This window comes from Montipora foliosa, chromosome 3 (assembly GCF_036669935.1).
Source record: "Montipora foliosa isolate CH-2021 chromosome 3, ASM3666993v2, whole genome shotgun sequence".
Classification (NCBI taxonomy): Eukaryota; Metazoa; Cnidaria; class Anthozoa; order Scleractinia; family Acroporidae; genus Montipora; species Montipora foliosa.
The window spans coordinates 64,909,468-64,925,477 of record NC_090871.1 but is presented as its reverse complement, the minus strand read 5'-3'; the positions used below and the strand labels follow the sequence as shown (position 1 = coordinate 64,925,477).

Here is a 16,010-nt window from a genome sequence, read left to right as displayed (position 1 = left end):
CGGGCCCCAAAGGCTCTGCTGGCAGGGTGATTAGTTTGTAGTTTCATGTCGCTTCTGATTGATTGCTGCACAATGGGAAATGTCAAAATTCACGGTTTTCGAATCTGTTTTTAACTGTATTGATTCCAATCAAAAACAATATTTAAACAGATGCTTTACACTTTTCTACGATGGTCCCGAGGACTCTGGGTACGAGATTGGGGCTGCGCCGACTTAAATAAAAGACTTCACACGATTTCTGCGGTGCCTCTCTTTCTCGCTTTCTGCCGAGTTTTGGAGAGGCTCTACTTACAGGGTACAAACTAATAGACCACTTTAAAAAAAATTGCTTACGGAAAACTTTGAAGGGCAAACGAGGTTTTGAAAGTGATGATTACAACACGACCGCGGGACTACGGGAGCAAACGTTCCGTGTCACGCAATCGTGGCCGGGTATTCTGATGTCGCTCCGAAAGTGGTCTATTACCGCTAGTGATTGCTGTTTAGTTTTTTCACTCGTGAGTAGCTTTTTACTCGAAACACAATAACATTTTATGAATATTCCTTGTGTTCACGGTTTTCGGATTTTCGCAGTAAATGTGAAAAACTATTCCGCGATCGCACTTAACCCTATGGTTGTGTGACGGAATACGGTCACGCCAAAAACGCAGACTGCAGACTGTGCAGGCCTTGCAGACCAGGGTTAAAATATGGTGTTACCCTCACTATTATTGAGAACTAATCGTAAACAGGCTAACCTGAATGTTATTTAGGCCTAATCAGGCTAACCAAACGTTATTTAGGCCTAATTCAGGCTAACCGAATTTTCATTTTACAGACGGTCTGCACAATATGCAGTCTGCGTTTTTCAGTGTCCCGACGGAATATGGACTTTAGACTTCGGACTACAGAATTGAACTGGATATGAAACACATAACACATAGCACATTCTGACCAAGATGCTGTAACAAAAAAAAACTAAAATGTTGTGAACTTAAGTAAATTGGCTTAAAATCCTTTGGTTACCCATAGCCTCTTGTTTCACCAATTTTTACACTGAGGATGAGACAGAAAGACCATTATCAGATCTAGACGTTAATATTGGTCTGTATCCTTTATGGATACTCTCCTGTGGTCAAAGAATTCAGAAAATGACCACTATGTCTGAGTGTGGGTAAGTCCCTCTTGCAACAGATATGTCCACGATTGACCCTAATTAGATCCACGCCCAATTTTGACAACCAACACAAACTTGGCTAAGGCAATGTAAACAACATTTCGAGACCAGTTTCAACGTTACCGAACAGTTTTCGACCTTTAATGTTACACAGTGCAATGCCTGCTGACACTTTTTTTTGCAGGGCCGTTGCACATGAGTTTCAGCTAAAAGTTTCAACGTGTAACAGCGGCTTCACTCCCAGGAGTCAATGGTTAAAAGCCCTAGGATGTTGATATTTATGCTAAGATTATGATGAAAATGATAATAATAATAATAAATAAAGTGAAGAGCTTATGAGATTTTTGCAAGGTACACGTAATACCAGTGATTATTGGTGCACTAGGAATGGCACATAAAAGTCTAGAGGGACGGCTGAAACACATTGTTATCAAGGAAGAATTTCACCATATTACGGAAAGCTTGTTTGCTGGGGACAGCAAGGACCTTGAGATAATGTTGAACACCAGAGGTAAAGGGATTTGACTTGGATGAGTGACAAAATGAAACCAGTTATACCAACAATGAGGCCAAGAAAAAAGCAAAATAATAATGATAATGACAACTTAATTGAAGTCTCCAGCTTACGTAGCACAAGAGCTCTACTGTAGACCAATTGGGCAAACTCAATGTTGTACCTAATTCAAATCTCTCAGGGTTAAGTTTCTTTGTGTATTGAATTTGCATGACAATAAAGAATTCACATTTAAATGATATTGAAATACTTGGAACAAAACGTTTTATTCCCAAAACATCTGAATTGGGTACAACATTGAGTTAGCCAAATTGGTCTAGGAGGCAGTGTGGCCCAGTGTTCAGGGCACTTGCCTGGAGATCCGGAGATCCCGGGTTCAAGACCCGCTCTGACCACTTGCTGAATTTTTTCCTGGTAGTCCCTGGTTAAACTTCCCAGCTGCACTTGTAAATAGCAAACTGGTTTGCCTCCGGCCAGTTGGGATTCTTAACAGTTGTTGTTGTTGTTCTGTTCTGTCGTTTCGTTGTTTCATCGGCCCAGAAAAGCCCCTATGGGGAGTGGTAAATTAAGTATGTATTGTACTATAGTATTGTCTATTGATAGATTTTACTCATCAATGGGGAGGGGAAGTTAATGGATTAAAGCAGATCAAACCAAATCAAATCAAATGTCAGATTTTTTATGAATGGGATAAGTCGAGGCAGAGAAGAGAACCGAACAACTCAGCCCACAAGCACGAATCGTTCCCTTGCCACAGTGGTGGAAGGTGGAAGCTTTCACTTTTATGCCAAACCATGTAACCAAAAGTTATCATAAAAGCCCTATAAGACACAAATAATATTTCAGGAATGTTACTTTGTACAAAGCACGGAATTTTAACTTCAGAAATGAAAATAGTTTTTTAAACAATTCGTGTGCAGACAGAGTATTAGCCTTTTTTTTTTCATTTTCCAAAAGTGTTGGGAAAAACCAGACCAATGAAACATTAAAGATTTTTATGGGGGAGGGCCGTATGTGCGACGACACAACTTCTATAGGTGGTTTTCACATTACGTCATTGCCAGAATGTTGGTGGACGAAAACAAAATAACTCTCATTTATAGCTCCTTTGTTCGTCCAACAACAATTGCACATTGCAGCATTGATATCTGTGTCTCTAGAGATTGGATCTACAAAATTGAAAGCAGAAAAAGCAGCTAGTTCTCAGTTTTTCACTTGATCATCGGAATTAGGATTCTCCATGGACAAGTTTTACAATTTCTTTGGAAATGAAATAGTCAGAATTGAACATCTCTTCAATTAAGTTAAAATGATCCACTCCAGGAACCTGTAAAAATATGCACTGCACGCCGTGATTCTCCAAAGCCTCCGCAAAGACTTTGGATTGGCGAATAAATTCCGGGGATCCGTACTCTTCTACAGCAACCAGGGTGGGACAAGAAGTCCTCGGAACCGCCTGCTTTAAAATCAAAAGCGGGCTGTATCTTGCGGCAGAACTTTCATCCAACTTTACTGCATCATTGGCATGCGTGTTTAGCAAAGGAGTTAAGTCGAAAATTCCAGAAAGAAGACACACACCACGAATGGCTTGCGGAACTGAAGAAGAATCGTACCAACTTCGAACTGCGGTCATCGCGCAAAGGTGGGCGCCAGCAGAGTGGCCACATAAAAATAACTTTGACTCAGGGAATTTCTTTGCCAAAAACTCCACGGATGCGTGGATTTCAGTGACCATGTCATCCATGGAAGCTTCCGGTGCGAGATCATAACCGACAATTGCTGCAATAAAGCCAGCGTTCACCCACGAGTTGCTAACAAAATCGTGCATTTCTTTGTTCCCCTCTTGCCAGAGGCCGCCATGAACAAATACAACGACAGGTGAGTTCTCTTGATCGGCTTTCTTGGGATAAAAAATGTCCATCTTAGCTCTGTCTGGACCATATGGCACATCTAGTTCGGCTTGTTTCTCATTCAAATTTTGCCTTGTAATCTTACTGCGCTCTTGGCATAGTTTCACGTGGTAGGGTACCACTTCATCTGTGGGCATTCGTTTGCACCACTTGCTTGGAGTGTATTGCAGGTCATACCATTCTCTTGACTTCGCCTCCATCATAGAGCTTAAGCAAATCCAACTTTCTGTATGAATGCATCTGATTATCACAAAGCTCGAGGCCAAATACAACTAATAAAAAAAAAAACAAGGCGCCAACATACATCGTTCCCAGTGTCTCGGATGAAGAACCCTTTAGTGCTTTTTCCAGGCTTCTCTCGATCACAGTGATCGCTGACTCATGGAATGTCCTTCATGGCCGGTTCGCGAAACTTTCACCTGCTTGTTTTGATCTCGTTTGGACTAGTTCCCTGCGTGAGATCCACTGTCAATCGCCAAGACCTCCCTCGGGGTCATGGACAACCACTCGGGGGACACAGAGATTCAGAAGGCCATGTAGACGAGATTGATTCAAGCAAACTTCCTTCACCGAAGCAATTCTGGGATCAATATGCAAGCATCCGTAAACCAGTCGTCTTTCGCGGGGCAGCGAAACATTTTCCAGCTTTCAACTTGTGGACGGATCAATATTTGACGGAGAATTACGGAGATCTGGAAGTTAAGCTGGAAGCTAAGCGAGAAAAAGACCATGTTCCCGTAGGGGATCGAGGCCTCGGTCGCGACACTATTAGGAGTTTTCTCGAAACATACCAAAAAAAGGATTCTTACACGGTGTCGCAGCTGCCTGATCCATTATCTGAAGAAGTAAGAGTTTTGCCATTTCTTATGTGCGGTACATTTAGTGAGAGAATTTTGGAGGCAAATCTTTGGCTTAGCTCAGGAGGAACTAGGAGTATGTTGCATAAGGATGCAGATAATGCAATTAATTGCCTCTTGAACGGAACAAAAGATTGGATTTTAATCCACCCGGACAACGAAGGAAATGTGAGTACGTTTTTAATTTATTATTTTCTCACAAAGGCTTTCTGATCTCAACGTTTTCACGAGGAAGTATTTTTTGTTTACATTTATAACGTTGCATACTTGTTTAAACTTGAAAGGCCTTTATTGAATGTATTGTTTAATTTATTGACTGCTCCCGGGCCCTGGGGGATTTTCAGGGCAAACTGGACACTCCATGAGCGTAAACTGGGTTGCCTGTGGTTCGTGTTACACAAGAACAGAAGACACTGAGTTGGGTGGTATTCCAGTTAATTTTTTCAAATGGGGGATCATGTAGACTATTTGAGAGGTCACTCAGATGTCCTTCCAGCAGTGGCCCTTTGGCTCACACGTTGAATTATTTTGTAATGTCCTGTCCCACTTTGAGGTCTTTTACTGTTTAAAGCTTTGGTAATAAATTCAGTTCAAAGATAACAAAACACACTCTTGAGTAAAACTCACTCGTTTCCTCTTTAAGTTAAATAGTCTGCAAAAAAACTAACTGCAAATTGCTCTGATGGACGTTTTCCTGCATGTCATGTCATGTCATGCGTGTCGTGCTTCATAATTCCTCTTCTTTTTGTTCTAATATGATGCCAGGTCAAAATAATTTTTTGGCCTTAATATGTGTGCACCAAATAGTATCACAAAAGGTGGGAGTTAACAGTAAATGGCAAACCAAAAGACAGATGAAGAAAAAAAAACATAGTTTTTTATACAAGACTCTGAATTTTGAATTCTTAGCGAAAGATTAATGACAATCGATCGTAAAAACACTAAAATTTCTGCAGTCTCTGACTCCTATTAATTAATCATTGGGAAGGTCATGATGTTGTGTCAAAAGGAAGAAATTAATCACATACTAGGCAACCACAAAGGTGCACATGATCACGTTGCATCAAAGCTGTTGTTTACATTGAATGAACTAGAGGGTAGAATGTAATTAAATCGCTCGTAACGTTTTCAGAGTTCAAACACATACTTTTTAGCCAAGAAACTTTCGTCTTTTGTTTTTCAATTTTGTTGTAATATTTAACTGAATATTTATATTTCATCTGTCGGGTCGGGAAGCCTTCTTTGTCAGGTTATTGACCTGAGAGAGACCCGACTCTTATCTGGAATACTGTTAAACCCTTCACTGAAGAACCAGTATTGTACATATTACACCACAGTTAGTAAAATATTAACGAGAATTCGACAAAGAGGTAAATGGGACTACATTTTGTTGCAATGTTTATTTCAAGCTTCTTATGCAAATTTTTGACAGAGAATATTAAATTACAAAAAATTTTCCGCTGAAAGACCATGAAAGATCTTTATTTTTGGGCATGCATGCATTTGGATGAAAAATATCACAAAAACCTTTTCCAACCAGTGTCATTTTTTAGGAACTACCACACCCTTGTCATATTAAAAAGGTTGAAATAGTCACAAAGTGATTACAATAACGTGAATATATCTTTTGAGATGACATTCTAAAGTTCCCTAATGATAATTTTTCTTGGGGTGAAAATGGTACTCAGATGTCCTTATTTCTACTTGAGAGAAACTTGTTTTTTGAAGTTGTCGATCAAAATTAATAGTTACTGAACTTATTACTTTATCAGATACCAGTTGCAGATGGTGATAGAGGTTATGGAGGATTTGCTACACTGGATGTAGAAAGTGTGAATCTTATCAAGTATCCAAAATTCAAGGAAGTGAGATGGCAGTATGCAAACATGACTCCGGGCGATTGTCTCTTCTTACCTTACAGTGAGTATTCTTCACATTTATTTGGACTTGGATCCCTGGAGTTTGTAAAGAACCCACTGAGTCTTTTTCGTTCTTTTCTTCCTGAGATTTAGTGGGTTAGCCCATTGACTCCCAGGGGTTCCCCATTGACTCCCAGGGGTTCCCCATTGACAAGTAGAATCGTCTGGCGTTAGACAGAGTCTGGCCGGTTTAGGCGGGTTTGGATGTCAAAGGGTTAATGGGGACAGTGAATGATAAACAACATCCAGGTGCAATCAAAAAGTGAGCGGGCAAAAGAAGAAAAAAATAAAATAAAATAATTATTGAGAAATCTCTAAATAAAATTCAAAGAACAAACTTAGAAGCAATGTTGTTTGTCGTGTGGTTTACAACAAGAGTGAGACAAGAAGGTGGACTGTATTCAATGCTGGGAGTAACATACAATGTTATGATTTTGAGAATTGTACCCCTATATCAGAATTTCTTTGTAATTGCCCTCTTTTTCGTTTATTCTTTAGTTCACTTTTACATTGAGTTGTATTTAGTGTTTGACAATTTTACTCCCTTCTAGTCCCCATTACGTAACCCATTGACTCCTAGAGGTGCCACTAATAGATTTTATTTACTCTGTCTAATGCCAGATTTTACTCATCAGTTGGGAAGCGGGGAGGGCATTTCAGGAGTCAATAGGCTTATAAGCTTCATATTAAAAGGTTTAACCCATTGACTCTTGGGAGTGAAGCTCGACATATTTTACTCTGTTTTGGGTGCCTGAGGCTGTGGTACATTTGATTTTAAGCAATAGAGGACTTTTTCCGTGTTTACACAACCTCGTTGGAACACAAGGGGGAGTTGGGAGAATTCAAGACAGTTATGCAAACCCGAGATGCAGTCGAGTCTTCGCATAACTGTCGAGAATTCTCAAACGAGGCTATGTAAACACGGAAAAAAGTCCTCTATTGCTTTTATAAAATATTTCTCAAAAATAATTCGACAAATGAAGGAAAATGCTGGTTTCTTTACTTTCGTGATTGAAACAGGTTTTCTTGATGCATGCTTATATTTCCTACCAGCCAATCAAAACGCGTGTCTGACAACACATATTATTAACCAATCGAAATTTGTGTGATGTCACAGCCGTGTCTATGTACTCGCATCTAAACATAGCTATTGACCAATGAAAGTGCGCATACTACCCTAATTATTATTTTGTAATAAAACCTGTTGTTTACTTTCTTATATATCGTATGGGACAAACACAAACTTGTAACGAAAACACTTGAATAATAGATTAAATCTGTGAGAAAAACCCAAGCTTTCTGAGCTTCTTGCCAATCCAAGATATTCCTACCAGTCTAAGCACCGATCTCAACATTCTTTAATGGAAAAGTGAACACATCCTCTGCTGACAGCCACTGTCATTTTCATTGTTGTTGTGTCAGTTCCCTCTCTCAGTTTAGTTTTGCAATTTATGATTATTTACCAGGGAACTCCAGTGTGCAGATATCTTTGAATTGTGCCTTAATCAATCATATTCTAATCTGACTCCTAGTCGAGTTTTTATGGTTACCTTATAATCACCATGCACCTTTATTTTACAGGTTACTGGCATCAAGTACGATCTTATGGTTCAAAGAACATGGCAGTCTCAGTGTTGTTCTCACGGCTGACAGAATTTGACCCATCAGGATGTGAGAAGGCTAAGTTAGAGTACACAGCCTTGTCAGATGTTAACATGGTGTGGACCTATCCAGGGCATGGCCCACAAACAATGGGAAATGTTGATCCTTTTGAAATGAAGTAAGTATCAATGATTATTTTTGGTTTGTACCCTTCCTATCAGAACAACATTCTCCATTAGCCCTTCAGAAAAATCAGGTTCGTGACCTTTGACATTCTGGTCTTGCTCCAGACATGTTTTTAATAAATTGAGATTGTCTTCCTCTTTGGAATTCCTGGTTAACCTTGTATTTCAGTTATCCTGAAATAGTCAGCTCTGCATCCTTCAAGCTGAAGTCAGCTTTCCTGCCTGAAGATCACTTTTTGCTTAGAACCATCTTGTATTTGGTGTAATGATAATTTGACACTGTCTCGAAAGGTATTGCGTAATGGAGTTCAAAACCTGCGTTCATAACTACATTGTATGGATTTCCATGAAATATCCAAAGCTACGCTAGCTGATATGAACATTGGCATATTTATGACTGGTCAGTTTCAAGCTTCCATTGGAAAAATTGCAAGAAGGTTAAGTAACTTGCGATAACTCACCTTTATTATTCAGGGATGAATACCTCGCCTTGCTGAATCATGCACAAGATGGGCATTTGGATGCTGATCTTATTTTCGAGGCACTCACTGAGGTAAGTGATGATCAATACTGGTTTTAAAAATGGTGCATAAGATCTTAAAGAGCTCAAAGTTCAATGCAGAACCTCTTTCATAAAACTTAAAAATCATGATTACGCTGTTTATTACAGGGTGAAGTCATGGAGGATCATGAAGATGTAAGAAAGAGCATTGCTGAAAAAGTAAGAAACAAGTACATGAGACTGGTTCTCCTATACGGCCTTTTTTGTGGCAGCACACGTCATGTGACTTCTAATAAAATAGCTATGTAGGAGGATTTATGTTCATTTTGCTGAGTTCCAGTTCACATTAATGTAAGTTACTACACCTACATGTTGGGTCAGGTCTTCTAAAGACTAATAGTAAATAATTAGGTCAAACCTTTTCCCTAAACTCAGGACTGACAACTGATCACTAACTCTGATCAAGCCTAACCTATGAAGGCTCTTTATGGACAGAATATTGAATATGCTTATATCAATAAAGCTATAAGCAAAGATGTGGGATATAACCAAAAGATGATCGATATAAAAGAAGGGTGCCAAAAGATGAGGAAGCGGAAATGATTTTGCAAAACAGGAAGTAATGTCATTATGTACCATGCCCCCTTGAAAATACAAGGGCTTTTCCCTGATTACATGTACAAAATGGCGTCACTGGCATCAGCTGGAGCTACTTGTACGATTTGGATTCCAGTCACAGAAAGGTTTTTCATGGAATTAAGTGCAATTATAATTTAATTTAGGAAAGCACCGCAACAACAAAACGCCACAGCCACTCAGTTCGTTTCTTTATGCATTCTTTATTGGTAGACTGGAAGAGAAATTTGCTTAATCAGCTACTTTATACACCAATATTATTACTTGGCATCTTGAACAACCTACATTGTCACTTTGAATTGCAGAGGAAGCCTACACCATAACAACAAAAATCATGTCTCAGAAATACTCAGTATCGACTACATTAACTCCATAGAGAAAACGAAGGTCCCAGCCGATGCTATACTTGTTTAAATGGACATTAGGCTATCATATCATACACGGTATATAGTTATTTATCCTTGGATTGCAGAGTAGCTTGGCCGGTGCAGCTAATATCTCTGAGCATTTAATACCCTCCCAACCATGATATGCCACAGAGGACAGACCACAACACCAAGAACGCCATGCCCTACTCTTTACAAACAGTGCAAGGGCAAATCCAGGATTTTTCTTAGGAGGGCGTGCACCAGTAAGGAGTGGGGTATCCGACTGGTGATGTTGTTTTTTCTTCCAGAATACCAGTTGTATTAGAAACCTGCACGTCACCTCGGGGAGGGGGGGGTCTGACCATTTTATAGATGTCAGAACAAAGGCAGAACCTGAGTGGTGGCAGCCGATGCTCAACTGCGGCTATGAACAAAGGACTCTTAAGAATTGAACTGGTTGGCTGCGGTATTTCGTTGTTGCATTGCTTTCGTAATTATTGCCGTTAATTCCGTGAAAAACGTTCCTGTGTCTGAAGGCCAAATCATACACATAGCTTCAGCAGGATTTTGTATTCAGGGCAAAGTTCTGGCATTTTTGAGGGGCCTGGGTACGTAATGACTCTTCCATTTTGCAAAATCATTTCCCCTTCATCTTTTATATTGATCATCTTTTGGTTATATGGAACTTCTTTTTGTTGTATCAAACATCCTTTAGTTGTATTGGGCATCTTGTATTTATATTGGACAACTTTGCTTATAGATTTATTGCGCATAACATTCATGTATGCCGCATAACATTGATATAAGCGTATTCGATATTTTGTTCGTAAAGGGCCTTCACACTAACCTATCCAAATACTGAAATTGATAAACAAAGATGTTAGTAACTGACTTATGGTGTTTGCGAATTGTACATTAGCACAACTACTGTATGATTAATTTTTGTAAAATGACTGCTTGCAGTGCAGCTTAATATAAGTAGAAAGGCTTTGGTTGGAAGCCTGCCTTTAGTCCAAAATATTGCCAGACCACTGACTTCTGTATGGTTTTAAATCTGCCTTTTTTGAAGGTTCTTAAAATTATTGATGTGGACAATAAAGGTTACGCTTCTAGAGAGGACGTTCAAGCTCTGACTCTCAATCAGCTGAAGCAAATGGCAGGTGTAGTCGATCCTGATCCTGCTAACACTGAGGAATATGAGTTTGCATTGTTTGAACTGGATTCTGTTAGGTAAGTCCAAGAAAAGGTTATAATTATATTGCTGTTGTGCAATACTACAATGGGAGACAAAATTATTATTTCTTGGAATAATAATAATAAAATAATAATAATAATAATAATAATAACAACTTTATTTTAGTGTGAATGGATTTAGCACAAGAGCACTAACTGGGCACACTAACAAAATTAACTCAAATCAAATCAAATCAAAATAAGTATTGATTTTTGTTGAGAGGGGAAAACTGGAGTACCCAGAACAGAGCAAAGAACCAACAAATTCTATTTTGGCATAACTGGATTTGCAGTGCAGAGTATTCAACATTGTTTTGGGAGGGGGAGGGGGAGAGGGAACAGTAGTAGGTACTTCATGTTTGAGTGAGTGGACTGGATAAGTATTTGGTTCAAGGTCATGGTTTACGGACCTTGTTACACTCAGCCTATGCTTCATGTTCAATAATTTTTTATATTGTCTTATCAGAATAGTTAAGAATCCTGTTGCAAATGCTTAGTATCTCCTTTTGTTGTATTCCCCGCCATCACTCTTTTTATGGCCGCAACACAGAAACAGCAGTTAAGAAAATTGTTGCTGACCCTTTTCACATATGGATCGAAGAAGGATCTCTTCACAAGGGTCTATATCCACTGTCTTATTCAAAGGACTATCAGTCATTTTTAGAAGGCTTTGTTGCTAGTGAACTCGCCATCAAGTATTCTTTGTCCTTTGCTCAAAAGTTCTTTGGTTGTTGGTGAACTGTGCTGGTGGCTATACGACTGTGAACCTTTCAAACAGTGCTTGGGTTCATTAACACATGTATAGCACACTTCAAAATAGAATAATGAAATCTTGTTCTCATCTGAAAGGAGTAGCCATTTACAGAAGTCATTATTAAGTTGTGTAAGAACTATGACGGGTTAGGAGTTTGACAGCACAACCTCTCATGGTGCTTTGCTACTCAGCAAACGTGTTGGCAAAATAGTCAGAGTGATAGAGGATAGATTATTTTTCTAACTCTTTTAAAGTTGAACATTTTAGGTCCGTTTTTAAGAAGGCATTAGATGATGGAAATGGAAAGCTGACTTTGCAAAACTTGATAAAACGCTATGAGGTATTAAAGTTATTTGAAACCAGTTTGTTCTTACAGATTCTATGGTGACTTTTCAATACATTGAGGTACTTAAAAAGCTAAAAATGCGAGGGGCCACTGAGGTCCTGGCAACAATTTCCATACATGAAAATTGCATGAAAAATGCTACTATTATAAAGGAATGGATGGTGAGACTGTGCTCTTTGAAACCAGACAGAGATCTTGGCAACTGTGGCCAGTCTGCCTTACTGCATAAATAATAATAATAATAATAATAATAATAATAATAATAATAATATTAATAATAATAATAATAATAATATTAATAATAATAATAATAATAATAATAATAATTGACATAGTGGTACCCGGGGATGCCCACATCGAGGAAAAGGGTAATTTGGAAAAGTACCACGACTTAAGGAGAGAAAATGCTCAGTTATGGCATGTAAATGTGACTGTAACGCATGTAGTGGTTGGTGCTTTGGGTATGGTGACAAAGAACTTACAAATGAGTCTTCAGCAAATAGGAGTGACTGAAAGAACAAAGTTTCTGCAGAAAGTGGCATTGCGTGGAGCCACAAGAATTTTGCAAAAAGTTCTTGAGGCGTGAGGCTACAGGTAGTAGTTTGCCCTCAATAGGCCCTTTGCAGCTAGAGGTCACGTGCTTGGATACCACCTAGCAACACGAAACTGGAGAGCAAGCGTTCCAGTTGAACAAAAGCCAGAAGGTCAAGCACGTGTGGTTTTGAAGAAAAGTTTTTAGACATAAGAGCGCTTAATTTTAGTCCACTTCTACAGTTATTGTAAGTCATATTTCCAAACTTTAGTCTAGGCTTGTTTTTAGCAAAGTAAAACCGTTTTTCGCTTCCAGTTTGCCGTTCTAAACCAGCACCGGCGCTTGACAACATGGCGGCTTCGCAAGGTATGTACTCAAAAAATCTTCTTCTAGAATGATTTCCATGCCTTAGACTTACATAAAAACAGCTGTTAAAGCAAGCCTTTGCCCTATTTTAAAATGTGAGTGCAATATAGACCATTTTAGAAGCGGGAAAACACCAATTTTTACCTATGATCGGCGTGACAAATTATACTTGTTTTTTTTTGTGTGTCTTCTGTGTCCACATATCTTTTATATCACAAAGAATATCATTTGCCATTAAACATTTGAGGTATTGTCGACTTATTGAATATGCCTTACATGTTATTATTTTTAGTGGAAGGAGATTCACAAGATATTTCTGCTTTTCCTGCTTTAACATTCGATGATGTTGTGCGATACTCCAAGGAGAAGTCTGGTTGCACTTCTACCTCAAAAGCTTACAAATTTATGGCAGAACCGGGCTATCTACACGATATCAAGGGTAAGTATCATGTTTTCGAATGTACGAGAATATAAAAGTAATAGTTCCAGTATCAGAGAATTAAGCTTTTATTAATGAACAAGACATTTTGAGGGTAAATCTTACACCTAATAGTTACAAATGTTGTATCTCTTGCAGTGAACTATACTGCAGGGACGGCCAAAGTGAATGCTAAATGCTTTAGATATATGAAGAAGAGTGAGCCCCCTCACATCATGGAGGTATCTGCAAAGATAAGCGATGCTTCTCTGGCAGGAAAATGTTCCTGTGTTGCTGGAATAGGGGGATACTGTCATCATGTAATTGGTCTGCTGTACTACCTGGCACTTCTTAAGCAACTTGGTCATTGTTGTTTACCTGATGAACTTACCTGTACCAGTATGAAACAGCGATGGAGTGTTCCAAGGGGAAGGAAAATTGAGCAAAAGGAAATTCAAGATGTTTTGGTTAAAAAACCCCAGATGGGAGCACAGTACAGTAAATTCATCAAAAGCACTCTTTATTCCCCTGCTACTATGTATGGAACATGGACAAAAAATCATTTTAGCCATTACACACCCCAGCCTCTCATAGCAACCCTGGTTCCTAGTAAAGAACAGATGAAAAATGTACCATTTGTGCCATGTAGATATGGGAATGTGCCAAAAGGCTGTGTGTTATCATACCAGCAGAGGATGTCAACAGACTATGTTATAAATGATTTCACATGCACTGCTTTTCCAGAATTGCCACTGGACAATTCAGACGAAAGGTTTGAAAACAATTATTCAATCTGTTTGGATAATAAGCAACAAGCTGCATTTGAAGCACTTTCCGTCACCCGAGAGGCATCTCTTAAAGTTCAAGAACAGACCATAACTCAATCTTCAAGCAGCATTTGGTATCTTCTTCGAAAAAAAAGAATCACCGCCAGCAAATTTGGTTTGGTTGCCAAACGAGTGTCAAATTTTGGCTCTTTAGTAGGCCAGCTCAATCCCAGCAGATATGTCCAAACCAATGCCATGAAAAGGGGGATTGAACTTGAGGCACATGCTGCCATGGTTTATGCAAATTCAGCAAAGGGGGAACGTGTAAATCTTTTCCCTTCAGGTTTGGTTATAAATCCCAAGTGTGCATGGCTGGGCTGCAGTCCTGACCGTAAGGTTTATGACCTGGATGCAGTTAATAGTGGAAAAAATCCCTTTGGCCTACTAGAAGTAAAGGTTGTTAAGGAAGGCGAAACAACATTTGACAATGTCAGATACTTGGTCAAAGATCCTGTCACCAGTGCATATACTTTGAAGACAACAGACATTTATTATTATCAAGTTCAATGCCTACTTGGTCTCACTGGTCTGGAGTGGTGTGATTTTTTCAGTTATATCAATGACAATTTATATGTGTGTCAAAGAATAATGTTTGATCAGTTTTTTTTTCAGGAGGCCAAAGACAAAGTAGACAGTTTTTTCTTTCAATATTATTTGTGCTGATGAATATATTAATTTTGTCACATTCATGATCACTCGGGAAAACATGGGTGAAACGTTGGAGGCACAAGTAATGTCTTTAGACATGTATTAAATGCAGCATTTTGATTTTAACTGTATCCAATGTATTCTGATTCGTGCACCTGTCAATGTTAAGCCCCAGGAGGGAGAAAGGTGGACCCAGGACATTTAAGATTCTCACTTCTGGGATTAGAATTTCACAGAAGACAAATTTCCACGAGTGGGCGGTCCTGACAGGGAAAGGGTATGTTTTTGGCATGGGAAGGGGTGTGTAGATACTAGCAACCATGCTCTGGTTAGGAAATTTGACATTGAAACAGACTAGAATGTCAAGTCCCCTGGGGTATGCCTTACCTCCCCCATGGATGAGCATTTATTTGTGTACTGTGAATGCTTAATATATTAGGAATACCGTTTATGCATTATAAATACCATATATAGCAAAGACCACTCTTAAATATTCATAATGTACCCATCAATAATTTTACCAAAGTTTGTTCCTAGTTAGAGTTATTTCAGTAACCCTATTCAAGTCTAGGATTTAATATTTCAAAGTCAAAAAGGGAATTACTTAGTGTCTATCACTACAGGTGTCTTCATGACCAATAACCCATTTCTTGTAATCATTCCACAGCTGTTCATTTTACTTGTTATTTTGAGATAATATTAGGGGACCCTGAAAATTTGTGAGCAAGCAAGCCACTGTGTACAGCTGGTTTACAGAACCTAATGTTGAAAGGGGTACATCAGTATCAAAAAAGTGGTACTCCTTGATCCGCCTTATCGCACGCTCCACGTGTATTCTAAGCCTGGCAATGGTCTTAGTTTTTTGTACATCTAGAGCAGTAAACTGGCCTTGACTTTTGAGGAATGGGGGAATATTCAGAGCTACACCTTTTGCCCTAAGAAGATCATCAATGTCAAAACCTTTGTCTGCCATCACTGAATCCCCCTGTTCTAGTAAATCTAGTATACCACTGCATCTTGTTATTTCTTTGTCTGAGATTCCACCTGTATATAGGCATGACACAAAAGAGATGGCACCATATGGTGTAATTCCAATTAAACCCTTGAGTGTTGTGCTACTTTTATACGAAGAATAGAACTGTGATTGGAGTAGCAGTGAAGTTGGGGTCTGCACAAAAATTTCTGTGCAGTCCAATATAACTCTTGTAGTTGGGTACATGGCCTTGAAACTCTCAGG

At 38.9% G+C, this 16,010-nt stretch overlaps 4 protein-coding genes across 5 annotated transcripts in view; 2 read left to right on the top strand and 2 right to left on the bottom strand.

Annotated features, from left to right (window-relative positions):
- Positions 1-1,720: 1,720 nt before the first annotated feature.
- Positions 1,721-3,893, bottom strand: LOC137997958 (kynurenine formamidase-like). The gene has a single exon (XM_068844301.1). It carries the CDS (start codon positions 3,781-3,783, stop codon positions 2,899-2,901), a length of 885 nt encoding a protein of 294 aa, XP_068700402.1. The 5' UTR covers positions 3,784-3,893; the 3' UTR covers positions 1,721-2,898.
- Positions 3,894-3,933: 40 nt separating this feature from the next.
- LOC137997956 (uncharacterized) overlaps positions 3,934-16,010 on the top strand; it is a 16,176-nt gene continuing 4,099 nt past the window's right edge. Inside the window, exons 1-7 of the mRNA XM_068844298.1 lie at positions 3,934-4,605; positions 6,210-6,357; positions 7,938-8,136; positions 8,618-8,696; positions 8,814-8,864; positions 10,719-10,879; positions 11,904-11,976. Coding sequence (XP_068700399.1) covers positions 3,967-4,605; positions 6,210-6,357; positions 7,938-8,136; positions 8,618-8,696; positions 8,814-8,864; positions 10,719-10,879; positions 11,904-11,976 — 1,350 coding nt within the window. The 5' untranslated portion in view covers positions 3,934-3,966. The remainder of the gene's footprint in view (positions 4,606-6,209; positions 6,358-7,937; positions 8,137-8,617; positions 8,697-8,813; positions 8,865-10,718; positions 10,880-11,903; positions 11,977-16,010) is intronic.
- Positions 12,728-14,930, top strand: LOC137997957 (uncharacterized). Of its 2 annotated transcripts, XM_068844300.1 has the most exons (3): positions 12,728-12,880; positions 13,173-13,319; positions 13,458-14,930. In XM_068844300.1, exons 1-3 carry the CDS (start codon positions 12,865-12,867, stop codon positions 14,786-14,788), a joined length of 1,494 nt encoding a protein of 497 aa, XP_068700401.1. In that variant the 5' UTR covers positions 12,728-12,864; the 3' UTR covers positions 14,789-14,930. The 2 variants fall into 2 exon arrangements, with proteins under 2 accessions (XP_068700401.1, XP_068700400.1); XM_068844299.1 differs by lacking the exon at positions 12,728-12,880 and having other exon boundaries at positions 13,004-13,319.
- The window catches only part of LOC137997959 (uncharacterized), a 1,492-nt gene continuing 790 nt past the window's right edge, over positions 15,309-16,010 (bottom strand). Inside the window, exon 1 of the mRNA XM_068844302.1 lies at positions 15,309-16,010. This exon is cut by the window's right edge and continues 790 nt beyond it. Coding sequence (XP_068700403.1) covers positions 15,450-16,010 — 561 coding nt within the window. The 3' untranslated portion in view covers positions 15,309-15,449.

Excerpts from the sequence above, each read along its gene's own strand:
- LOC137997958 (XM_068844301.1), bottom strand. The coding sequence starts at position 3,783 with ATGATGGAGGCGAAGTCAAGAGAATGGTATGACCTGCAATACACTCCA.
- LOC137997957 (XM_068844299.1), top strand. The coding sequence starts at position 13,148 with ATGCCTTACATGTTATTATTTTTAGTGGAAGGAGATTCACAAGATATT. Across the intron at positions 13,320-13,457 it reads CTATCTACACGATATCAAGG|TGAACTATACTGCAGGGACG; the intron begins GTAAGTATCATG and ends TATCTCTTGCAG.